At 34.4% G+C, this 26,856-nt stretch overlaps 1 protein-coding gene across 2 annotated transcripts in view; it reads left to right on the forward strand.

Moving 5' to 3' along the window:
* Positions 1-25,034, forward strand: part of LOC148944046 (TATA box-binding protein-like 1) — an 87,802-nt gene extending 62,768 nt beyond the window's left edge. The window contains exons 4-6 of one of the 2 annotated variants that reach the window (XM_089099767.1): positions 12,759-12,853; positions 19,647-19,848; positions 24,011-25,034. In XM_089099767.1, coding sequence (XP_088955893.1) covers positions 12,759-12,853; positions 19,647-19,840 — 289 coding nt within the window. In that variant the 3' untranslated portion in view covers positions 19,841-19,848; positions 24,011-25,034. The remainder of the gene's footprint in view (positions 1-12,758; positions 12,854-19,646; positions 19,849-24,010) is intronic. The other variant, XM_089099768.1, reaches the window with a different exon arrangement.
* Positions 25,035-26,856: the final 1,822 nt, after the last annotated feature.

Raw genomic sequence — 26,856 nt, forward strand, 5'->3', positions numbered from 1 at the left:
TGTCACAGTTACATTTTCTTGATTTTTCAAAGTTCATTTTGATTTTCTATCGTGGAAATGCAAGAGTTGGACTATTTCACTAGTGTTTGGTTGTGGTTTACCTTGTCACAGTTACATGTTCATGAATTGTCAAAGTTTATTTTGAATTTCTTTCCTTTACAAGCAAGACTTGGAATATTTCAGTCGTGTTTTGTCGTGGTTTACCTTGTCACAGTTGCATTTTCTTGATTTTTCAAAGTTCATTTTGAATTGCTTTCGTTTAAATGCAAGAGTTTGAATATTTCAGTAGTGTTTGGTTATGGTTTACCTTGTAACATTTAAATTCTCTTTATTTTTCAAAGTTCATTTTGAATTTCATTCGTTTAAAAGAAAGAGTTTGAATATTTCAGTTGTGTGTAGTTGTGGTTTACCGTGTCACAGTTACATTTTCATGATTTTTCAAAGTTCATTTTGAATTTATTTAGTTGAAATGCTAGAGTTGGAATATTTCAGTAGTGTTTGGTAGTGGTTTACCTTGTCAGAGTTCTATTTTCTTGATTTTTAAAAGTTCATTTTGAATTTCTTTACTTGAAATTCAAAAGTTGGAATATTTCAGTAGTGTTTGCTTGTGGTTTACACTGTCACAGTTAAATTTTCTTGATTTTTCAAAGTTCATTTTGAATCATTCAAGAAACGTGATTAAACACGTTTTTAAACTACATGCTATTTGCATGCCTTCCTTAGCACCTTTCCAAACGAGTGGAGATTCCCCGCTGGTTCCTACACATTGCAAAAAGTGAGCAGTACGAAAACTCCACATTTTCAACCAGACTGGTTTTTAGACAACACACCCACAGAGATGACACACACACATAGAAACGAGACACGCACAGACACGACACACAAACAGAGTCATAGTGAGAGAGATATCCAAAAGTTGGGTTGACCTAGGTTCACTTAGAGTGGCGCGCCACTCTAAGTGAACCTAGGTTAACCCAACTTTTTGGATATCTCTCTCACTATGACTCTGTTTGTGTGTCGTGTCTGTGCCTGTCTCGTCTCTATGTGTGTGTGTGTCATCTCTGTGGGTGTGTTGTCTAAAAAACCAGTTTGGTTGAAAATGTGGAGTTTTCGTACTGCTCACTTTTTTGCAATGTGTAGGAACCAGTGGGGAATCCCCGCTCGTTTGGAAAGGTGTCAAGGAAAGGCATGCAAATAGCATGTAGTTTAAAAACGTGTTTAATCACGTTTCTTTAATGATTCAATATGAATTTTTAAAAATCAATAAAATGTAACTGTGACAAGGTAAACCACAACCAAACACTACTGAAATATTCCAACTCTTGCTTGTCAAGGAAATAAATTCAAAATGAACTTTTAAAAATTAAGAAGATTTAACTGTGACAAGGTAAACCACAAGCAAGCACTACTGAAATATTGCAACTCATGCTTTTCAACGAAAAAAATTCAAAAAAAACTTAGAACAATAAAGAGCATATAACTGTGACACGTAAATAAATTACAAAACACAACTGAAATATTAAAACTCTTTCAATTCAAAGAAATAAATTCAAAAATAAATATTAAAAATAAATAAAATTTAACTGTTACAAGGTAAACCACAACCAAACACTACTTAAATATTCCAACTCTTGCATTACAAAGATAGATATTAAATATTAAAAATTAAAAATAACAAAAATTAAACAGTGATATGGTGACCCATAAGAAAACACTACTGAAATTTTCCAACTCTTACTTAACGACGATAGCTACTAAAAATGAAAATTATAAAATAATAAGATGTAACAAGTGACTAGTAGAAAAATCGGAAAAAGCAACTGAAATATCCCAACTCTTGCATTTCAACGAAAGAAATTCAAAATGAACTTTGAAAAATCATGAAAATTGAACCGTGAAAGTGTGAACTAAAACCGTACGCCACTTCAATTTTACAACTATTGCATTTCAACGATAGAAAATAAAGATGAGCTATGAAAAATCACGTGGAATAATCTTTGTAAATTTAAACGAAAACCCAGAGCAACAGAAGATAAAATAAAAAAGATTAAAAACTAAATAAAAAAAAAATGAAACATTAAAAATAAAGAAAATGTAACTGTGACACTGAATTATTCCAACTCTTGAATTTCATCTAAAGAAATACAAAATGTACTTTGAAAAATCAAGAAAATGTAACTGTTACAAGTTACACCACAACAAAAAACTACTGAAATATTCCAACTCTTACATTTCAGCGAAAGAAATTCAAAATGAAATTTTAAAAATCAGGAAAATGTAACTGTGACATGGTAAAACACAAACAAAAACTACTGAAATTCAAAATCAACTTTGAAAAATCAAGAAAATGTAACTGTGACAAGGTAAACCACAACCAAACACTGCTGAAATATTCCAACTCTTGAATTTCAGCGAAAGAAATTCAAAATGAACTTTGAAAAATCAAGAAAATGTAACTGTGACAAGGTAAACCACAACCAAACGCTACTGAAAGAGTCCATATCTAGAGATTCTGCTACCGAAATAATATATTTACTTTGATCATTATAGAAATTGTATCTTTGAAAGTAAGAATTAAAAACACTCACTACTCGAATATTCCAAATCTTGCATTTCAGCAAAAGACATACAAATTGAACTAAGAAAATAAAAATAAATTGAACCTTTGAAACGGAAACAAAAACCAAAACAAAAATTAATTATACAAAATATTCCATTTCAACGAAAGAAATTCAAACTGAACTTTGAAAAATCAATAAAATGTAGCATCAAGAATATGTAACTGTGACAAGGTAAACCACAACCAAACACTACTGAAATATTCCAACTCTTTCATTTCAACTAAAGAAATTAAAAATGAACATTTAAAAATCAAGAAAATTTAACTGTGACAAGGTAAACCACAACCAAACAATACTGAAATAGACCAACTCTTGCATTTCAAAGAAAGAAATTCAAAATGAACTTTGAAAAATCAAGAATATGTAATTGTGACAAGATAAAACGCAACCAAACAGTACTTAAATATTCCAACTCTTTCATTTCAACGAAATAAATTCAAAATGAACTTTGAAAAATAAAGAAAATTTAATTGTGACAATGTAAAACAAACCCAAACACTACTTAAATATTACAACTCTTTAATTTCAACAAAAGAAATTCAAAATAAACTTTGAAAAATCAAGAAAGTGTAAATGTTAAAATTTAAACCACGACCGAACGCTAGTGATATATTACAACTATTGCATTTAAACGAAAGAAATTAAAAATTTACTTTGAAAAAATAAAGAAAATGTAACTGTGACAAGGTAAAACACAACCAAACACTACTGAAATATTCCAAGTCTTGCATTTCAACGAAATAAATTAAAAATTAACTTTGAAAAATCAAGAAAATATAACTTTGACAATGTAAACCACAACCAAACACTACTTAAATATTCCAAATCTTTCATTTCAATGAAATAAATTCAAAATGAACTTTGAAAAATCAAGAAAAAGTAACTGTGACAAGTTAAACCACAACCAAACACTACTGAAATATTCCAACTCTTGCATTTCAACGAAAGAAATTCAAAATTAACTTTTAAAAAAAAATAAAATGTAACTGTGAAAATTTAAAACACAACCAACAAAAACTGAAATATACCAACTCTTGCATTTCAATGAAAGAAATTCAACATGATCTTTGAAAAAATCAAGAAAATTTAGAAGTGAAAAGGTACACCACACCCAAAACACTACTGAACTATTCAAGCAATTCCATTTCAGCGAAAGAAATTCAAAATGAACTTTGAAAAATCAAGAAAATGTAACTGTGACAAGGTAAACCACAACCAAACGCTACTGAAATATTCCAACTCTTGCGTTTCAACGAAAGAAATTCAAAATGAACTTTGAAAAAACAAGAAAATGTAACTGTGACAAGGTAAATCACAACCAAACACTACTGAACTATTCCAACTCTTGCATTTCATAAAAAGAAAATAAAAATTACCTTTGAAAAAATCAATAAAATGTAAATTTGACAAGGTAAACCACAACTGAACGCTACTGAAATATTCCAACTCTTGCATTTCAACGAAAGAAATTCAAAATGAGCTTTGAAAAATCATGAAAATTTAATTGTTACAAGGTAAACCACAACCAAACACTACTGAAATATTCCAACTCTTGCATTTCAGCGAATGAAATTCAAAATGAACTTTGAAAAATCAAGAAAATGTAACTGTGACAAGGTAAACCACAACCAAACACTACTGAAATATTCCAACTCTTGCATTTCAACGAAAGAAATTCAAAATGAACTTTGCAAAATCATGAAAATGTAACTGTGACAAGGTAAAACTGAGTCTCTCAATGCCCGTAAAGCTATTTTAAAAGATAAAAAAAACTACTTATTTAACACAAAAAATTTCGTTTTTAATGACCATCAATTAAAGAAAAAACCACACGGAATAAGGAAAATGAGTCTCAAACCCCTTAAACATCTTTTAAATGATAAAAAAACTAATTATTTAACACAAAAATTTCGTTTTTAATGACCACCAAGTAAATAAAAACCACACGGAATCAGGCAACTGAGTCTCTCAAACCCCTTAAAGCTCTTTTAAAAGATACAAAAAATACTAATTTAACACAAAAATTTCGTTTTTAATGACCATCAAGTAAAGAAAAACCACACGGAATCAGGAAACTGAGTCTCTCAATACCCTTAAATCTATTTTAATATATACAAATCATAATTAATTAACTCAAAAATTTCTTTTTTAATGACCACCAATTAAAATAACACCACACAGAATCCGGTAACTGAGTCTCTCAAACCCTGTAAAGCTATTTTAAAATATACAAAAAATAATTATTTAACACAAAAATTCCTTTTTTAATGACCAACAACTAAATAAAAACCACAAGGAATCAGGCAACTGAGTCTCTCAAACCCCGTAAAGCTCTTTTAAAAGATACAAAAACTACTTATTTAACACACAAATTTCGTTTTTCATGACCACCAAGTAAAGGAAAACCACACGGAATTAGGCAACTGAGTCTCTCAAACCCTGTAAAGCTCTTTTAAAAGAAACAAAAACTACTTATTTAACACAAAAATTTCTTTTTTAATGACCATCAATTAAAGAAAAACCACACGGAATAAGGCAACTGAGTCTCTCAATCCCCGTAAAGCTATTTAAAAATATACAAAAAATAATAATTTAACAAAAAAATTTCTTTTTTAATGACCACAAATTAAACAAAAACCAAATGGAATCCGGCAACTGAGTCTCTCAATCCCCCTAAAGCTCTTTTAAAAGATACAAAAACTACTTATATAACACACAAATTTGGTTTTTAATTACTACCAAGTAAAGAAAAATCACACGGAATCAGGCAACTGAGTCTCTCAAACCCCTTAAAGCTATTTTAAAATATAAAAAAAATAATTATTTAACAAAATTAATAATTTTTTATTTACTATAATGAATAGAAAAACAACACGTAATCATGAATATTAGTCTCAAACTCAACATAAATATATATTAATAGATTAAACCAATACTGTATTAACAAAAAAATTTGGTTTTTAATTCCAACAAAGTAAAGAAAAACAACACGAAATTAGGCATCTGAGTCTCTCAAACCCTGTAAAGCTCTTTTAAAAGATACAACAAATGACCAACAAGTAAAGAAAAATCACATGGAATCCGGCAACTGAGTCTCTCAATCCCCGTAAAGCTCTTTTAAAAGATACAAAAACTACTTATTTAACACAAAAATTTCGTTTTTAATGACCACCAAGTAAAGGAAAACCACACGGAATTAGGCAACTGAGTCTCTCAAACCCTGTAAAGGTCTTTTAAAAGATACACAAACTACTTATATAACACAAAAATTTTGTTTTAATGACCATCAAGTAAAGAAAAACCACACGAAATTAGGCAACTGAGTCTCTCAATCCATGTAAATCTATTTTAAAAGATAAAAAAAATAATTAATTAAAACAAAAAATTAGTTTTTAATGACCATCAAGTAAATTAAAAACACACGGACTTAGGCAACTGAGTCTCTCACACCCCTTAAAGCTCTTTTAAAAGATAAAAAAACTACTTATTTAACACAAAAATTTCTTTTTTCATGACCATCAAGTAAAGAAAAATCACACGGAATTAGGCAACTGAGCCTCTCAAACCAATTAAAGCTCTTTTAAAAGATAAAAAAACTACTTATTTAACACAAAAATTTCTTTTTTAATGACCATAAAGTAAAGAAAAATCACACGGAATTAGGCAACTGAGTCTCTCAAACCCCTTAAAGCTCTTTTAAAAGATACAAAAACTACTTATTTTAACACAAAATACAAGCACGCTACTAGCAAGGGAAGTCCGAGTCACTAACGCACAGAATATAGTTATTGTTACTTCACTCTGAATAAAATTATAATAAGACCAATACTAGAATAACATTTCTCAGACAATATGTTCCATTTAATCGTTATTAGAAATTGGACCTTTAAAAAAAAGCGGCCTACTTCCCAAGTCTCTCAAACCCCTTAAATCTCTTTTAAAAGATATAAAAACTACTTATTTTAACACAAAATACAAGCAAGCAAATAACATGGGAATTCCTATACACGCAAGCAAATAAATGAGTTATTTTTACGTCACACTGTTTCTACTTAAAATCATTCTAATGCTAGCATCCCATTTCTCATACTTTAATTACCTGTTACGCTTTCTTAACCATCGGAAGTTTAACCAACGTAAATTAAGTTATAGACAATACTGGTTTAATCTCTTGGCAAAGAGTGTGATGACCTGTTTACCTATCAGAAAAACCTGTTTGGTACGGGGGCGTACACAAAGTATAAGGTTCTAGTCTTTGAAATTGCGTCATTCCCCCGGCAAAGAGTGTAATGCTCCTGTAGAATAGGATTACTAGAAAAACCTGTTTCTACGGGGGCGTTGTAGAATAACATGATATTTCCTATACGTCTGCTAGAATAACATGATATTTGCTATATGTCTGCTAGAAATGGAATCTCTTACCCTACTTACGGTAAAGTCTGAAAATTCTTTAAATATACTTCTCATTCAAATTCAGCGGCTCTTGTGCTTGAGCAATCTTTCTAAAGAATTGTAACAAAAAGTCAAATTTTTGTATAAAGAGCTAGGGTTGAGGAAGGAGGAGTTCTCCTCATATAAGGAATAATTTCTGTTTGTTTTAAGTTTTAATGTTGCCCCTTATATTCAGTTGAAAAAACTTGTTTTGTTTAATTTCTTGCCGTTTTTTCAAATCATTTCAGGGAATTCCCATATGAGTGAAATTTCCTGTGGAGACTTTCCTAATTAAGGACAATTCTCCCCCAAAAATGTCCGTATATTTTCCAATAATAACCACCAAATGTGAACAATGGGCAATTTGTGCAGCTTACAGCCCTTACTTCAGGGAAAATTGGGGCTATGTCATCCCTAAAGGCATAATTATTGGACTTTTCTACTATGCTGAATTAAATGGCTATCTCAACATTTTGATCAGATGTCTTTGGGGAAAAGGAGGCGTAGGAGGGTGGCGAGTTGCCCTCCAATCCTTTCAGTCACAAGGGCCCTCTAACTTTTGATTTTCGTTCGAATGAGCCCTCTTGAAGGCTTCTAGTACGATTGGTTCGGTAAGATCACCCCTAGGAAAACAAAGCAATAAAGCAAATAAATACGCATCCGTGGTCTGTCTTTTGAAAGAGAAAAAAATCCTCATTTTAGTAGATAGGAGTTTGAAAACCATTACAGTAGAGCTCTCATATGCTGAAACTGATGGTGTAATTTTCATTAAGGTCACTTGAATTGTTGGGGGTGTTTCTCCCCGTTTTCGAAAATCAAGCAAATTTTGTCTCAGACTCGAGCTTTTAATGGGTAATATTAAACTTATGGGATTTTATATATTTGGGGTAAGCATAGAACACCAATTCTTTTGATGTATCTATTGTTATCAAAATTCCGTTTTTTTAGATTTTCGGTTACTATTGGGCCGAGTGGCTCCTTACTTACAGTTTGTTACCACGATCTGTTTGAAAATCCGGAGGAAGGTAATCGCAGTTATTACTTCAGCCATAACTAGAGGTGGCACAAAACTTTTAATATTAAGGTAAAATGTGAAATGAAGGTATTTTGTATATTAGTAGCCTACCTTGTTGTAGTCTATATGCTTTATAATATGTGCGTAAATATAGATAAACTGGCCAAAGGCTTAAAAAAGGAAATGAAAATGGAGAGTATTTGTAAGCACCAGGGAAAAATTTTTTGCCCCTTCCCCCAAGCACAAAAGTACAAGTCCTCTTCCTCCTCTCCAAAAAAGAACTATCTGAAAGTTACAACACGATCCCCCAGCCGTGGGTCAAAACAGGGTAGTTTATACTTGCCAAACCATGACTTACGTTCATCACTTTAATGAACCCATTTACTCTATGCAATCTCCATCATGAGATATACTCGCTTGCTTTCAGGCTTGAGAAGCAAAAGGACCGTGTACTCTCTTTTAAAGTTTGCGAAGCCTACTGATGCTTTAGTTTATGTTACTGACTACTCAGAGACGTTTTGTGTGCCCTTGTCAGGTCACGTGATTGTTTCCGCTTTGTTAGTAGTTAAGGGTTCTTACCACTCGGTTTTTTTCATTCTATCGAAGTTATGAATTTGGCCCTTTGGAGGGGCTCGAGAGCTCTCCTAGCCTGCTATCCTATTGTCCTGCTGATGTCATTGTGGTGTAAACACTATGGTGGATAGGTTTCGACGAAGTAACGTATACCTTACTTCTTCTGTTCAGCATTCATTTTCATTATAGACTGGTTTAAGATCGTTTGTCTTTCTTTCATAGTTCTAAATTGACAATTAGCGAACCAACAGACCTTTTTTTTTCAATTGTCGTTTGAAAATCGTTTATGTCTGCAATATAATTTAATCTCTAGGAATAACGGAGATATATTCGCTGGAAAGGTTTCCATGGATTTAAAAAAAAAAAAAAATATGTAGTGGGATTCAACGTGAGTTGACGTCATAACTTCTGCACCATTTGATATTTTACAAGTTCATAGGGAAAAAAGGGTAATGAATTTGTCGGTGATAGGGCTGATATACGTCCATAAAAGTGAAGAGGCGGCGAAGATAGTTGTATGTGTTGGTACTTTTTATGTTTAAGTTTACCGTGTATATGGTAACTCCTTCAGCTATAGGCGTTTAACAAGTCGGAAGGCTAAAACTAATGAGTTCCTCAACCACTTTAAATGGCTAATATACGTACAAGTGTAACTGTTGCCATGTTGTAATTTTCTAACAATTTCTGGAGGGCAAAATGGGTTTAAATTTATCAATTTTTTTCGAATTTTGTAATGTTAAATTTATCGAATTTTTTAGATCAGAAATTGAATCTTGAGCTGGCTCAATCAACCCTTTGAAGTTGTCGAGTAGTTTTTGTCTCTCATCTAATGAAGCATTTAATACTGTGGAAGTTATGACTCATATTCAGGGCAGTATCTAGGTTTTTTTGCACAAAAGAAAAAACTTTAAAAAATGCATCAAAAAATTGTTTATATGGAGTTTTGTCACGTTTTTACAAGTCGGACGAGCATTCAGGGGGAGGGGGTCAAAACCCTCTAATGCTTCCCCCTATGTATAGTCTTGCGCATATCGCGGTCTTTTAAATCATCCGGTGATGAAAAAGTTTTTATGTACATGACAAACTTCTTCAGACGATGTGGCAACCTTTCCACCCTTATGTATGTCAGTCCTTAGAAGTCATTAACATAAAATGAGCAGAAATAAAGTCATATAGTAAGTCGAACTTATATTGGGCAGAAATCAGGATGACCGAGAAACTGGTACCTAAAACGAATAGAAACTTAAAACGAGCATAAACTCCCCCAATTAAGGATTGGAATGCTGCCATTCAATAGATTTCATCCTATTTGTGAAAACTAGACATGTTGCTCCAGAAATTACCAATTGGCCTTCTGAAGGTTTTATTTAGCTTCCAATTTTCTATACTTTCCAATGAAATGGTATTGAAAAAGCAAAATTGTGGAAAAATCTTTTTTTTTTTTAAAAAATAGTAAAACGAAATTAATTACCAAACAGTGTATTGATTCTAAAGATTGTTTGATCTTGTTTCTGGAAACTTCATTGATGTAGTATTGTTTTTATAACAAGTATAAGATTTGATAAACACTATTCGGTATACCCCTCTGAAATACACCTTTATCAAAATCGAAATCAGCAACCTCAGAAATCTTTAAATATTAACTTTGGCAAAAAAGAACAATTTTGTGTCAAATATCTGCTTATTATGTTTTCATTTTGAATTTCTACATTGTTTTATTAGTCCTGGATTTATAATCAAAAAATTCAGTAATCCTTACATGCCAGCTTTGGTGAAAGCCAAACACCGTTTGTGGAATATTCTCTTAACACGTTTTGATTTTGAACTTTTATGTTGAACAGCCTTAGAAACACTTAAATACCAACTTCAGTAGAAACCCTTTTTAAGAATCTGCACCTAGTCATTTTGAATGGCAGTATTCATAATGCGATCTTGATTGTATTTAATGATTAACGTTATTAACGTTAATTATTTAATTAGCGTTAATTAATTAGTTAATTAGTACCGTGATTAACTTTATTTATTTAGGAATTGAATTGGTAAAATATATCCGTATGTACAAAGTCGGGAGGCCAGGGGTACTGGAGGGGAAACGGACCCACAGTCTTCTAAAATGGTTCATCCGATCATGCAGGTTAAAAATCTTCACATGACTGATTTTAAATAAGTACAATATGCTCATCAGTTGTGAAATGTGTTCTTATTTACCAACCGTTGAGGAAATCATATATATTTGTGAAACATGTACTCACTGTCTTTTGCTTTCTGCAATCATACTGCAATGGTATTCAATCTAACTGCTCAATGAGATTCAATCATTTAAATTTAATTTTGTATGACCTTTCCCCAAACAATGCCTGAATGATCATGATTCGAAAGAAGTGCAACGTGTCTATATGTGCAAAGTTGGGTGATGTTTTAAGGGGCCATAGACTCATTTTGTGCTTTCTACTTCTAGAGAAAATCTGTTCATGACAAGCCATGCACAGATGGGAAAAATAACCGTTTTGTGCTAGTAAGAGTAGATTTGTTTTTAGTGTGAATGAACGCAAAATGTCTCTTATATTCCAACTGTGTGTAATGCTTCACCTTTCCACTACAATATTTATGAGTAACGGGCTAGTTGTATAAGTTGGGAGCCTCACTCCTGGTGCTGCGCTTATCATGGTGCCCCTGGAGCTGCTCTTTTTATACCTTCTTATCTTTCTTTTGTTGAATTAGATATATTGAACCTTCTATTCCACGCCGTTTTGGGTTTAGGGGACGTCTGGATGACTATGGGGCGTTGAAGGGTTTACAAGTTGCCTTCTGAGGCGTTTCGGTCCGTAAAAAGGGCACTAGAACCCATCCATGATGTATGTTGACACAAGGAGAAAAAAATGAATGGGAGGCGTATTGTTCGTTATGCTATGTTTTACAATAGTTACTATAGTCAAACAAATGTATGGTATCTTATTGACTATGAAGATCACTTGTAAATCCTATATTCTTATAAATTGGCGTTAACGTGTAGATCCAGTAAGATTCCCATGCCTAGACATGTATGCCAGGTTATGCAATTCCCTAGACATACAAGTTTAGCCAGGAATACATGTCAATGCCACTTTTAAGCGCAGATGATAAAAATATTGACAAAACAAGCTCCCTCATTGGTAGAATTTAAAATCCTAAGCACACAGTTGTAGACTCTAGAACAGGATGCTTAGCTGTAACTTGTTGCAGTCAATAAACTGAGTTTTATATATGAGTAGTAACTGCATATTGGCGTCTTGATAGATGATAGAAAATCTGGGATTTTAAAGGTTTTTTTTACATTATTGTCTTAAGGGTTTAAATATGAACTTTTATACACCACCTAATAAACACTGCTGTATTACAGTCCAGTCCAGTCAGTCCAGTCAGTTTGGTATTCAAAAGGGATTGTCAGCTATCTGTCGCACAAAATAGTGTGCTCACCAAAATGAAAAAGCTAAGAAAGAATTGTGGAAGTATTTTTAAATGGAGGCTGGATAGATCTTAACTCAGCATGTAAAACATTAACGCTTGATACGGCGATCGTTTCCCAGGCTGGCTGTGCTTTTGCTATATAAGCCTGTAGAAACTATGCTTGCTAAACACATTAATTGTCACATTGTGGCAAGAATATAGTTTAAGGGTCCAAACTTGGAGGGGGGGGTCAACTCTTAAAAAAAAGTGTTTCTGGACTTCAGAACACCCTAGACGGTCAATCATTTTGATCAAAAGCTTCCGTCAATCAATTGATTAAAGTATGACTGATCATCTAGGAACCTGTTTGACGGTTGAGTCAAGCGTTGGCGGTGATTGATAGAAATTTTGGATGACTCAATCGGTTCCTAGACGGTCAATCACGCATTAATCAATTGATTGACGTGAGCTTTTTATCAAAATGATTGACCGTCTAGGGTGTCGTTTACATATCACTGACGTTTTAACCTTTCTGCAATTTTTCTCGTTTTCTTTTTTTCCAAAATTTGCTGGGTTGTCTCTAGACAGTTTTGAGGATTTCCTAGTTTGTCTATGTGTACAGTTAATGAAGGCATAAGTGTACTGTAAAATATATTAGCTATAATTCGTGTTTTTATTTTATTTGTTTTTAGTTATGAACCAGAGTTACATCCTGGAGCCACAATGAAATTGACCGATCCCAAAGCAACACTCAAAATCTTCTCCACTGGCAGTATTACAGTTACTGGTAAGTGTTTTTGATTGTAAATTTATAGATTTGTTTGCAAAAGTTTTCGATTGCAGGCGCTTATACGTTATTTAGGTAAATATGTTTAATATCATAATTTAAGTGGTTTTGCTCTATTATAGATAAATATCAAATTTGTTTTATTCTCCTTTTAACTAAGATGGGGACGGGATGCTTCGAAGAGAAAGTACATGAAGTAGCTCTAGATGTACATAGGCGTGTTAATATAATAAACTACAGGCAGTGCGTGTTTTGGCGAGCTCTTCCATGCCATCAGCAAAGGTTTTCAAAGGTTTCGGAGGCTGGCAAAATCAGTTCTACAGGAGTACTTCTCTAATACGGTATTGCTGGATACCATTCTTGTTAGATACCTACTAACTGTTTAACTTCATAAACATCAACAAAAACATCTTTTCGCAAAACAGTGAAATTCTATATTTGAATGAATAACTCGACCCTATGTCCAATGGCCGTCCTCAGCAATACATAAATATATAAAAGAAAAGAGACTCACATTAAAATACGACCATTAAAACTAAAATGAAATTAATTAGACAGGAAGCCTAACGATTCTTGTCTAAAGGGCATAGTGGGTGAGGGGTAGAAGAGCTGAGTCAGAACACTTCTTAATAAAAAAGGAAGTTTTGTACCCGCTAAAAATTATTTTTACATGTTACAACCTGTGTTTAAAAAGCACTGAGAATATTTCACTAAAATATATTCATTTAAGTGACTCTACATCAAAAATACGTACAATCAAAACTTTCAGCAAAAGGTCTCTTAGGTTTCATTGCCGAATATTTAGCATTTCCTCCACTATTCATAAAACTAAAGATCTGAAGCTGGACTCACCAGCCATGATACAGACGAAATATTAGCAAATAAAGGGGTCTAAGGCCAGTGAAAAGGACGAGAAAAGAAAAAAATACCACAAATATTTCACCTCCATCAATACAAAGCGTCTTCAGTGCAGTTGAAAACCAAGAAACAAAAACAGGAGTAAATAAAAACAGTGGGACACAAACAAGAAGAGCTAAAAGAAATATAAATGATTAAAATTTAAAATAATAACAAATATGCAATTGCTACTCCCGAAAAATCCTAGTATTAAAATAATATACAGTTTGTGCTACCTCTGTCAGAGGTAGCTTTGTTTGTTTTGTTTTTGGGGGGGGAGGGGGTCTTCATCGTATGTTGAATTGTTTTGTTTGGGATTTTAATTGCTTTTAGTGTTTTAGTTTTTGACTTCTCTTCTTGCATTGTTTCCAATGTCTTGATCTCTGGACGATTTTTTCGGCACATTATTTATACTCCCCCCCCCCCCCAAAAAAATCAAAAACCTAGAAACAAAACATTCTGGGTCTATGAACCTTCTGGGTTCATAGCCTGGCTACCTTCACAGTTTGAAGATTTGAAGAGGATTCCTCGGGAGCTGCTAACATTTTCTTCCAAAGGTGATTAACCAACATCCTTTTATATTAGTTTTACTTTAGCAAAAACTCGAGTAGGAGAGAGGCTTAGTCAAGTGAGGGTTGTACGGCACTTTGGGTGGGTTGGTAGTCATGGTGATTTCCAGGTTGCATGTATAGCGAGTGTGGGTGACTCAATATTAGGAGATCTGTGGTAGAATTCTGATCACCATTTCTGGGAAAGGTCAAGCTTTTCAGAATAAAATACTGCTTTATCCCTGGAAACTCCCAGGCGGAACCCCTACAAACAAACACAATACATATCAAGGATGGTAAAATCTCTGATGGAAAAGAACTCATAAACCTCTCTTTTCCCCCTATTTCATGTTGGAGACCATACGTGCTGTTATTCTTTAGCACTTCCATGGTATCCTTCAGCGCCTGATTGATTATTACAAATATTTTATTAACAGCTTGCTTCAAGAATTCAAAGTTGTCACCGGTTTATCAGATTAAACGCACAGTTTTATGGTCATGGTCAGTGATTTATTTAGAACGGGGGGACTCCAGAAATTCCCAATGAAATTTTTAAGAGTTTAATCTCTTGCTCTCAGGAGTCTCCTTAATTTTTTGTTGTATACGAGTACTTTGATAATATATTGGAAGAACTGTACAGCAATAAAATTTCTCCCCTTTACAGGTCTTTTATATATCTGTCTAGGTCTAGATCCTACGGTTTTGAGATATCTCACTTCCTTAGCTGAGATGTATCATTCCATCCCTCGGCTCGAGTCTCCGGTAACTCTTATTTCATACTTCTTGTGATTAGGCTTGATCATGTTGAAAACTGGGTAAGCTTCATTGTCCGTATTTGACTCAATGTTCCTCATGCGATACTTCAAAAGAAAGTGAATGCAAAAGAAAAAAAAGTGACTGAGTGATATTTGAAAAAGAAAATATATTGACAGATATCATAATTTTTTTACTCCTACTGTTCCAGTTGTTGATGGAACGCTACAATGTACTCGTCTAATCCCGTTCCTGCCCAAACCATTCCACTCAAAGGGATTATTAATCCCTGACCTCTTTTTTTACTACACCTCTCCTCCTCCTTTTCCATTTTTCATGTTTTCCAATGTTCAATAAAGATTGGACCTAAAGAATGAAACAGATTAGCTTTATAAAAGCATTGCATTGAGGCTAATCATCCAGATCAGTTTCCTGTTGAATGTAGATCTACAATTATTTTCCACATTGTTGGCTAACATGAAAACCTCAACAATAGCTCAAATGCCTTATTGCACTTCAAATTCTAAGTGAATATTTTACTTGTAAATCCTAACCTTAGTAATACAATAACTTTCTTCAATACGTCAAAGAAGTTCAGAAATTCTCAAAACCCTTTATAGTTATAAAGCAGCCACCGTAAGTCCGGAACTCTAATGGAGAAGCTATACTGTGCAGTGGGATAGTTTCTTTGACAAAAAGTTTTTGTTAACATAGTAGTTTTATTAAATGAATATGTTGATTGTCTAACTGGTCTTCTTTCCACAAACTGAAAACACATAGAAATGGGAGGATTGTTTATTTTTTTGGGAAAGATGGGGTGAAATGAAGACAGATACAAAAAACTAGAGTTACGGTGGCTGATTTAAAACTACCAACTTTCTAATCTCAAGACACAAAAGAGAAAAAAACAGCTCACGCGGTTGTTGCTGGATGCTACCATCAATACCGTATGTCCTTGTTGAATAAGAGAAGAGGATTGACTATGAGCCAAGGTACGCAAGAATGGATTGTTAGACAACGATAGTTATATATATTTTTTTTTGTCCCCCTGTCTTTTGATGCCTGGGTTCCTTTTCCCGTTTTTTGAACTGAGACCTTTCTCCTAAGCCCTGCAAAGAAAGGAGAACGGTGACTGTGAAGTGGGCTCTCTTATCTTCTCTTGGAATTAGCGTAAGAATCAAATAAAATATGAAACATGGCTCGCAATTATGCAGCTGTAAAAATCAAAATTGCGGGTGCATTTCGAATTATCCGCTAAAAATGCGAAACATGTATTTACTCTAGTGCAGAACGATATCATTGATAGTATAGGCTATGTTATTCGGGACACAGTTTTGAATAGAGCCAAAAATGCGAAGTGTTTCTCAATATTGACCGATTAGACGAGTAATGTAACTTCAAAAGAGCAGCTTGTTCTTGTGATTTGTTTCTATAACCATCATCAAAAAGAAGAAAGGTTTTTGAACTTCGACACTGCAAATGACTTGATTGGAGTAGGACTGGCAAAGCAGATTATTTGAATGTGCTTAGAGTTTGGATTAGACTTGAACAAGTTAGTTGGAATTGGCTTTGATGAAAGTAGTAACATGTCTGATTGCACAAGGGCGCTTAAGCAGAGATACGAAAGTAGTGTCCACCTGCCATTTAAACGCATTGTGCTTTACATTGTTTAAACCTTACCTTGGCGAAGTGCTCCATACTGGACTTAATTTAAATGCTGTATTGATACTTGCAAAAGTCGTTTTTTTTTACTACTCCAAACGAACTGGGTCATTAGCTTCTGCTCTGCTGCATACAAAAAAGCAAAAGCTCTTTCACTTTTGCGACACATGGTGGACTGAAAGGCATGATAGTGTGATAGCAGTGATAGGCATGATCACTTTTCTGGAACTTTTCCCTGCTGTTGTTTGAGTTTTCGGAGCTTTGTCAACAACAAGTCTGTAGGTCGAATGGCAAAAGCCAACTCCTTAGTAGTAGCCATAACCAAATACAGCTTCATTTTACTTATGATTCTTGTTGAAAACGTAAGTTCGGTTCTACTCTCAACTTCTGTTTCTCTGCAGAAGAAAAATTTAGATCTACTTGCCTGCTGTAAACAAACCGATCTATGTAAGTCTGCATTGAAAGAGCTAGCGGAAGCGGAATTATCTTCTGTTTATGGAAAAGCAGTCCAGACACCCTAAAGTGTTGGGATACTTGCCTCAATACCAAGACGCCATTGTCGGTCACTCCCCTTGTAAGACATAAATTTCTTTACTAGGACTTTGTCTTTTCCCCTTACCTCAAGCAGCTATGTTAAGAATCCGATCTAAAATTTTTATCCACAGTTATATAGCATTTCAAATCCAACTCCTGTTCTCTCGTTTTATTGTTGAAACTGTATTTGCCGAGGTTCTGACGAAGCTGCAAAACATGTAAGCAGTTCTGTTTCTCTGCGACTAGGCTCCTTGCTGATCTGGGTGCCTGGCAAACCAAATGCAGGTTTGTAGGCAAGTCTAGTCGTTCCAATAAACTTTCTGAAACTCTCTGTGTGTGCAACAATCGCTTTTTTCGAAATGTGCGTTCACTATTAGCCTACTTTTGATTTCCACTTTCCCTGCTACCACGGTATCTGTGGAATGTTCATTTAGCATGTTAAAGAAGCTTAAAACATACCTCCAAAATCAGACAAGAGAGGTCAGGTTGAATGGTCATGTACACATGTCTATCAATCGTGATGTCAAGGTGGATATTGATGATATTTTAAGCGACTGTGGGAGGATATCAAGACGGATTAAAATGTAAAAGTATTTACCGTGAATTTTGTTGTTTTGTTTCTGAGTCAATGACTAGCTAGATTAGAGCTCTTCAATTTGGTCAATTGAACCTGGTGGCTTTTAGCTGGTCCCCCCCTACCCCCCCCCCCCCGAATGGAAAACCTAAATACGCCAGTGGTCATGGTGACAGGCAAGATATGCAAGATAAAAACATACAGTATATGTCAATCAGTGCTACATCATTCAGCTCGCGTTTTAATTTAAAAAATTCTTGAAGAAAAACCGTTCAAGGAGAAAGCTTAAAACCTCTATTTTTGTTCTTGTGTAAAATTATAAAAACAAGGTACTCCCTTTCAATTTGTTTATGACAATCTAGTCTCCTTCCTCAACTGCTTAGAACACCCAAACACCTATAACGATTGTAATTGTCTGGTTAAGAGTAAACTTCAAGATCTGCCTGTTTTTGTGTTCTTAACATTTGTATGGCTTTGGCTTAGGAACCATGTATATGTAATTTCAGCTCTAACCCGTATAATTGATTATGCAATGTGTTTGAAAGCAAAAGGGTGGCCCGAATAAATAAATTGTGCAGGACTTTCCTTAATCATCCTTTGATTATCTTGATCACTACTACAGCAGGTAGTGTTACACGTATTTGTACTTAGTGGGAGGGGGCAAGAGTGGTCTGCAGATTCCTCTTACAAATGAGTCGAGACCCCATTCTTCTTCATAAAAAGTCTCTTGGTCCTATACCCTTTAATTTTATTCTTACTCCTCTCCCTCCCCCCCCCGGTAATATGTATACGGATGCCCTCGTAACAAAGGCTGACAGCAAATTGATCACAATGCAGAACAAATTATATAAAATTAGGGGGAGGAGCTAGCTTTCAAACAATTTAAAAATATCAAGAGGCTGTTAAAATTATTATATTATACTTAGTGCATATATTAGAACTGACTAGCCGGGGTTTCAAAGTAAACACAAGCGTACATTGACTAGACGTAGTAGCACTGAGGTTGACTTTAAGGGAGAAAGTTGACGTTAGTGAGAAAGATACTTTATAGTGATCGACAGTTACTGGGCTTCAAATATTATGAACTACTAGAAGCAACTCGAAAAACAACTCCAAAAATAAAAAATTTTCTAAGAACTGTGACAGGAAGCTGGTCTGTATGTGCACCCAGCAGCGCCCCTATTGCAGGATTAGTCCAAGTATATTCTTCAGAGCGATGGGAGGCTAGGGAGGAACACCCTTCCAACCTCCCTGCATATTTATATGAAGGACTTCTTGTTTAAATTTGGAAAATTCAGGCATATAATTGTAATTTTTTAATCTTTTTAGGTATCAGTAATTTTTTAGGTATCAATGTTGTCTCCCTATTTCTATCCTTCCTTGTATCTTCTTCTATCTGCTATTATATATCTTCATATCGTGGCATATAGGTCTGTATGTAGGAGGCTTCTTTGAACTCTAGCTATATGTATAGGCTTCTAGTTTTTCCCATTTTCTCTAATTATTTTGTTGAGTTTTAAGACTTGATGAACATCATCCCTTTTCCCCAAAATAAATGTCTGTGAAAGTGCTTGATAATATGTTCATTTTATATAGAAATAGTTTTGATGGTAAAGAGAAGTATTAACTTTACACGCAGGTAAAGTTAAGTATTATTCTTTTTTTTTTTTTTTTTTCTTTTTTTTTTTGTAGAAATTGAGGCATCCAAGGATGTAACATGTCACTGCTGAAGGTCATATATGAAATAAGTACCAAAATCCCTCTTCTAAGCTGTTCTCAGAGGGATGATCAGTCATATCAAGTATTTTAATTAATTTTTTTTTAGCGCCATCTGTTGAAAACGTACAACGGTCCATTGAGCACGTTTACCCCATGGTTTACCCGTACAGAACAGAAAGGAGTCGACTTGATGTAGACAGATTAAATGCCGGCCTCAAAAGGAAAAGAAAAATTAGTGAAGAAGAAAGCGAGGAGGAAATAGAAAGTGAAGAGGATGATATTGATACTTATTTCAAATAAATGTACAAGCAAGTGGTGACTTTTTTTTATTAACTACATTGCTGGATTGACTGTACCTTAACAAAAACTAAGAATTTTTTTCGGGGGGGGGATATATAAGACTAGTTTTTTTTTGGGGGGGGGGGATCTAGTATGAAATATTAGTTCTTCATATTCAATTACTTAAAATGGGGGTATAAAAATAGCACACTTCCAGTTCTGAAGTGGATGTTGGGGGATTTTTCGTTGGGGGAGGGGGGATATTGTTGTAAAAAGGATGGACGCTACTTTTGTGTAGCGTCTGATACTTCTAAGAAGTGTTTCCAGGCCAATATGTCCCAAATTCTGTCAGACCCCTCCCCCAACAGTTTTCTCAGTTTGAGTTGGAACGTTCTATGAGAAAGGTAGTTATTCATGATTATATTTTTCCTAGCTTGTGATACATTTTTACGGAATAAAATATGATAATGTCTATGCTAGATTTTGGATAACACTCTAAGCAACTGTGTCAAATAAGTCTATGAAAAAAATGCGTAAAACTGTTCTACCATCGCTGCTACTAGCATTAATTTATTCAAACGTACATAAAAAACAAACATTTGTTAAAAAATTTGAAGATTATGACCCTAAAATGGACTTCTTTGATCAAACTTTTGTTTGATGTATAACTTTATTTTGCATTTGTTTTTTGAAGTAAATTTTAGGTATTGGCAAGGCTTCAAATTAGATAATAAGACGTTAAGTAAGACTATGAGATATTAAAACATATGTTTGAACATATGTTCAAGCATATGTCTGAAAATTTGAAAACCCTGACTATAAAGTGGACTTATTTTATCAGGATTGTGTTTGATGTATGGTTGTATATGTATGGTTTGATGTTGGATCACGCTCTGCCATTTTCTATCTTCTGTTATGGGACGAATCATTTCCAGTCACGATTTTTTCGCTTGTATCTGTACTTCCGGAATCCTCCCAGAGGTTCCAAGTCTTTCTACTCTGTGGCACGTTATGATTTAGTTTGGCCTCCATTGTGAATGGGTTTTAATTCAAGGGACTGGTAGGTTAGGTGCTCGCTTGGGCATAGCATAACGTGTCCAAGCCGTCTGAGCCTTCTGCTCTTGACGATAGTGGATAATAATGGCTTAAGAACGCAAATTTGCATAAAAAGGTCATCACAGTTTGAGGTGGCAAATAGCTCCTAGGCAGTTCCGATGAAAAGTGTCGAGTGAACGCTCTCCCTTTGCCTTTAGAGGCCAGGTTTCGTACCCATACAACAAAATGGAGTGAAAACACGCCACGTAGACTCAAATCTTGTTCTTCAGGTTGATCTCCCTTCTGGACTTTGATGGCTTTTGCAGTTGGTTGAAAGTACTCCATGCTTTGCTTATTCTAGCCTTGACTTCGTTCGAGGCCCCTTCCTCGATATCAGTTAGTGACCGAATTACCTGAGTTCTTGTACCTGTTCAAGCTGTTGGTCGTTTATGGTGACTGGTGAACCTTTAACTGTAGACAGATGCTTAGTTTTGGGGACACTGATCCTTGCCTTTTTATTTTAGCTGTCCAGAGTCATTTGAAATTTACACAGGTCATAGATACTGGAAAAAAAAATTTATTTTTTCTGTTCATCCTTCAGGGACTTGCACATGCTAAACTTAACACGTTCCGTCATTCCATGTAATTTTTCTTTGTCTTCTAATTGCAAAGTTCGTGCAACATTTTTGTTTACAATGCAGTGCGATTTGAGTTTTTTTTATTTGGCATGCTTCATAGATACTGAAAAAAATTCTCCTGGGGGGGGGGGGAGTGTAATTTGTATTCTTGAAATGTGCTCATAAATATGACGTAATATCGTTATTTTTTTTTTTTTTTTTTTTTTAATTAACGCTTTAAAACAATTTTTTCAAACTTGTGACCTATCTAGATAGTTTTTCAAGCCAGAAAATCCCAGGTTCCCAATTAAAAAAAAAATTATATGTGTATATAAAAAAATAGGGAACTGTTTTCAAGAAAAAATTTATGCATACATACACATATGCTCGTTAAAAGAGATAGTACCGGGAGCGCGGCGGCTACACCGCCGGACCCCGGCGTTGGAAACTACACCTGGATAAACTTCAAAAAACACATGGCAACTAGTAAACCTATAGAAAATACCCCCAAGTCCATATTAAAAAAAAAAAAAATATGGTAAAAAAAAAATTAGTAAAAGGAGAATCCAAAAAGAAAACTAGAAAACTCTATTGATATTATTATTATTATTACTTTTTAACTAAAGTTTGACAAGTCATTTCCTTAAAATGTCTTAAGATGCAACAAATATAGCCAGGTGGTAAGTTAAAGCATATTATTTGCCAACTCCGTTTGAAAACATTTGAACAAACAATTTTATTTTTTAAAGCAAATAAAACTTCATTTTGTTATCGAAGTAGTCATGCTAAATTTGAATACTCCACATCTAATGTATAATATCACAATATTGTTTATACAATTTAAGTGTTTTTCTTGGTTCAGAGCATTAATCTATGAGGCACTGACGTAAAAAAAAGTTGTCGAAGGGTTGAAAGTGGCAGCAATCATCCATCAGCATGAGGGTGACTGCGAGGGTCACCTTGCACCTGCGATGTGAGGTTCACGTGAGAGTCCCATAATTTTTTCTCGTTTTAAGTTTCCATTTTAATTGTTTAAAAAAAAACTTCTTTTTATTAATATAGCTAATGTTCGTTTTACGCATGATCTAAAAAAAACATGCATCCGTGACCTTCGGGGCGGAGGGCTGAGTCCTTATGTTGCCAATCCTTTTGCTTAGGGTGGGTGTCAATGGCGTGACTCTTCAAACTCAGGCGCTGTAAATCTTGGGAGGTTACAGATTTTCAATAAACATCTCTCACAAAACATCTGAGCTTCAGATGCCAGGCGAGGTGGAAAGTGCGGGATCCTGCAGCAAGTACAAATAACAGACAAGTGCGGCTTGGGAACTGGGATCTCCCATACATGAACCCAGGATATCAAGGATTTTGTCATGGGGGGGGGGGTACACAAAAAACTTTAAAGAACGCATCAGAAGTTTTGTTTGTTAAAAATTTTTCTTACGTTTTACGAGTCGGGCAATAATTTTGGGGGCTGGGTCAAACCTGATCCCCCTCCCCAACCTGGATGTGGCCTTGCATGAAACTATGTGTGAAAAATCGTGCCATAAAACCTCACTCTGAAATGCTTCAAACAACCATAACGCTCATTGGAATTAATTTTAAGCAAAGCTTACAATCATATAGAAATATGCTTAGATTTTCAGAAAGATGGTGCCACAAATCGGTGCCCTTTTAAACATGGTGCCACAGATGGTGCCCTTTTAAAGTATATAAGGCGCTAATCTCCACGTCAAACGACCATGAGGCATAGTACACGCCATGTTAACCTCCCTTTGGTATATTTTTTTTTTTTTTTTTTTTTTTTTTGTGTGTGTGTAATGTAATTTTACATAAACAAATAAGTCGCTTTGAAATTTGACCCCTCCCCCCTGGGCCGACTATGGAAAGATACTGCTCTATCTGAAAGATACATAAAAATTCTACCCTTATGTGAGTGGATTTTTCTAGTGTGGAGGGGGGGGGGGGCTACGATCAAAGCGCATTGTCAGATGCCGATTGTTCCAAGTTGTTTGGGGAGAAGGGTTCTTTGGACTAATTTTGGTGTATATCAAAACCCATCTTCTTCTTTCTTTGTGCTGGTGTGTCTACGATTGTCGGTTGTCACAATTGGCCTATGATTTTATATTACGTACTAACCGCCGTTTTGATTATATAATTTTCAAAATTCTTTGACACAATATAACAGTGATTTAAAACCCAAAACTAGGTATACTACCTTCCAGTAATATGGTATTCCATTTCCATTCTGTTTGTAATCGTGGTTAAGAAAATGAGTTTTTTGTTTATTTAAAGTTCAGATGAGCCCATATTGGGAAAAAAAGCCTCCGGCGTGTTCATTTATTTGATTGTTATAAGAAGCATTAAAGGACAACCTGCCTATGTTTCTATGCATTAGCCCAGTGATTCTCACTCTCTCTTTCTATCCCTCCCCTTCTCTCTCTTTCTTTCTATCTCTGTCTCCTTTTCTCTCCATATCTTAAGTGATGTGTTACATATTCTGCAGTTTTCGACAGTTTTAAGTAATGGATTTCTTTTTTAGGTTCTATTTTTGGAAAACGGTACAGAAGAATTGTTTTCTTTCTGAAGATTACATTTTAACCTAGATTTGCTTATAGTGAAAATGATTTGGGGAAAGAACTTGATAATGTTAGCAATAATCCTGGTGCTCCAATCACATTGTGCTTTTTGTCTCCTTTGCACCGTTTTGCTTTATTCTTCTTTTTGATTTTTTGTTTTGAATTTATTGCATTTTTTTTTACAGTGATCTGATTTCGTTTGTTTTGTTTCGTTTGAAAAAATATGTTTACAACATATTCATCAATCATATAAGACTATTGAATAATGAACGTCAATCATTTTTAATTGGTTGTGACTGATTGGAATTTGTGGGTATTAAGTGTTTGTACAGAAATGGAAATGCTTATAACACACTCGAATCAGGAACGTACACATGCATTTTTCTCGGTGGGGCCCAATACTGAAAAATCGTAATTTGAATGAAAATTACCGAAAAATCCAGAAATTTTTAGGATTTTGCGGGGCCTCCCCTCCGTGTGTGTATGTTCCTAACTCCAATTTTTCGTCAGATGATGGACTGCTTTTCGTGCTGAAGGTGAAAGTATCTAAGACATGCCATGGGACTGGCATCCAGAAAAGGTCCCAACGAGTCACATCCCTTTCTTGATTGAAAAGAAAAAACAGTGCACTTTCCAGTAGTATCCCTAACATCGTGAAAGGTTTCTGTTTCCTGAATTATTGATTGATTGCTTTTTATACTAATAAGTACTAATATACTAATTGCTTTTAAAAAAATTGTCAGTGCTAAACAAGAGGAATCGGGAGGCTAAATAAAGATGGGACCACTCAGGCAGAATAAGAGTATACCTCAAAATTACAGTACAGGACAAATTCCCTTCTCGCACCTCCCGACAACTAATAGATTATTGAACTTCCCTTAAAACTAGATTCCTATTTTTTGAAAAAGGACCATCATTTTTTGAAAAAAGACCATCAGGTTTCTAGGAAGTACCTAAACTTTTTGCGAGTCGTTTCCATGAGAGAAAGCGAATTTCTGCTGAGAATTTTAGTTGCAGAGGATTGGCCACTTCGACTAATACCCATTTTTACTTTTGTTTTTTCGCACAGCCCCCCCCCCCTCCAATTTGGGATTGCAAAATAGATTGATATGTTCTTTATTTACTTTTATAAAGTACTTTGCATGTTTAGTAAATGGTTAACAGTATTAGTAACACACTTCACTGCTGACTAACCTCGAATAATAGTTGTTACATAAATGAATTTTGCTATAAGTCATAGAAGGTTTCTTAAGAGCAGGATTTAATATTAATTAGATAGTTGTGTTGAATAATATTATTATTTAACCGTATTATATTTTTGTATTTTTATTATGTCCATCTATCCAGTTGCAACTTGATTTAAACCTCTGTTTTCTTTCGACTTATTTAACCCACAGAATGTGATTTTTACTATTGACAGACGGAATTTTCTAGAACGGGATACCTAAATGATTAGGGGATTACATGCAATTTCTTCTTGGTGTGTAGGGTACATATGTTTAACCTAAAGGTTGTAATTGACATGTTTAACAATGTTCAGAATCAAATTAAAAACATAGTTATGACCATCATGTGAATTTGGTCAGATTTCAAAAAGATATCAGTTACTGCCTTTTGGCATAACAGCGATGACACTATATTAAAAATACTCTCTTGACTTCTCAGATTTTCGATTGCCCGCCTAGTTTAGAAAATATCCTTTTTTTGTATCGTCATTAAAAAAAAAAAACTCTTGAACCCCCTCCTATATTTTTCGTGAATTGCCGCCCCTGGGTAATTCCTTATTCAAGTGCATAACGTACAAAATGTGTCAGTAACTACTTTTTGGTATAATAATGACGACCTTGTACCATATATTAAAAAGACTGTCTTGACCATTCAGATTTTTTTTCAGAGTGGCAAAAATTATTTCTTCAATGGGTTGTGACTTCTGCGAGTGTAGTCTGGAATGCATAATACCATGGGTATTAAAAAAAAATCAATGATGCATTAGGGCTTTTAAAACTTTGGCAAAAATTATCTCAATGTGAACAAAAATAAATAGAATTTTGCCATGGAAACATGTTTCCGTTGCAACTTCATTAAGAAAAGAATGTACACTTCAGTTGAATCAATGACTTGTCAGATAAAAAAAAATCAATGATTCGTCAATCACTTTGTTGTTGCTGGTTTTTCAGCAATTGGTTTTACATGTTGCAACTCCATCATCTAATTTTGCTGCAATCTAGAAAAATACTTGCGTCATATACGTACGGTCCATGAAATCTTAGGACTTGAAATTGTAGAACGACAGAGGAATAATCTTTATTCTTGGGTATATAGCCTGCTCCTCAAAGTTTTGTTTGGGAGGGTGGTTGAGGACCTTACCGCAGTTTTTAGGGAGATCCTCATTTTTTTTTTTAATAATGAATCTGCTGAAACAGTTGTAGCAGCTTAGAGGAATATGAAAAAGGTAATTCTACAAAAACTGTGCAGCTCAATCATTTGACGTCGCTGACCCTTGATAATCCTGCTTGTTGATAGTTATAAGCAATATTTTCAATCATAAAATAGTAATTCTTGGGTAGTAATCCTTATAAATAGTAGACATAATTTGCTTTTGTGATACGTAAAATCAGTAGTTTTCTTATGGAAAAAGTAACTAGGACACCGTAAGGGCTGAAAGGAACATGGCTTTCAAGAATCTTTTCCAGATCATATTTTGAAGGAAAAGAGCTAATGGCTTGGTATTCATAAAGATCTTGAAAACATTTGTCTAGTTTGCACATATGATGAAAAAAAGAGAGCTTACTGTTCAATAAATCTGTGT

Source organism: Artemia sp. Qi Xiang Cuo, chromosome 14 (genome assembly GCF_049724085.1).
Source record: "Artemia sp. Qi Xiang Cuo chromosome 14, ASM4972408v1, whole genome shotgun sequence".
Lineage (NCBI taxonomy): Eukaryota > Metazoa > Arthropoda > Branchiopoda > Anostraca > Artemiidae > Artemia > Artemia sp. Qi Xiang Cuo.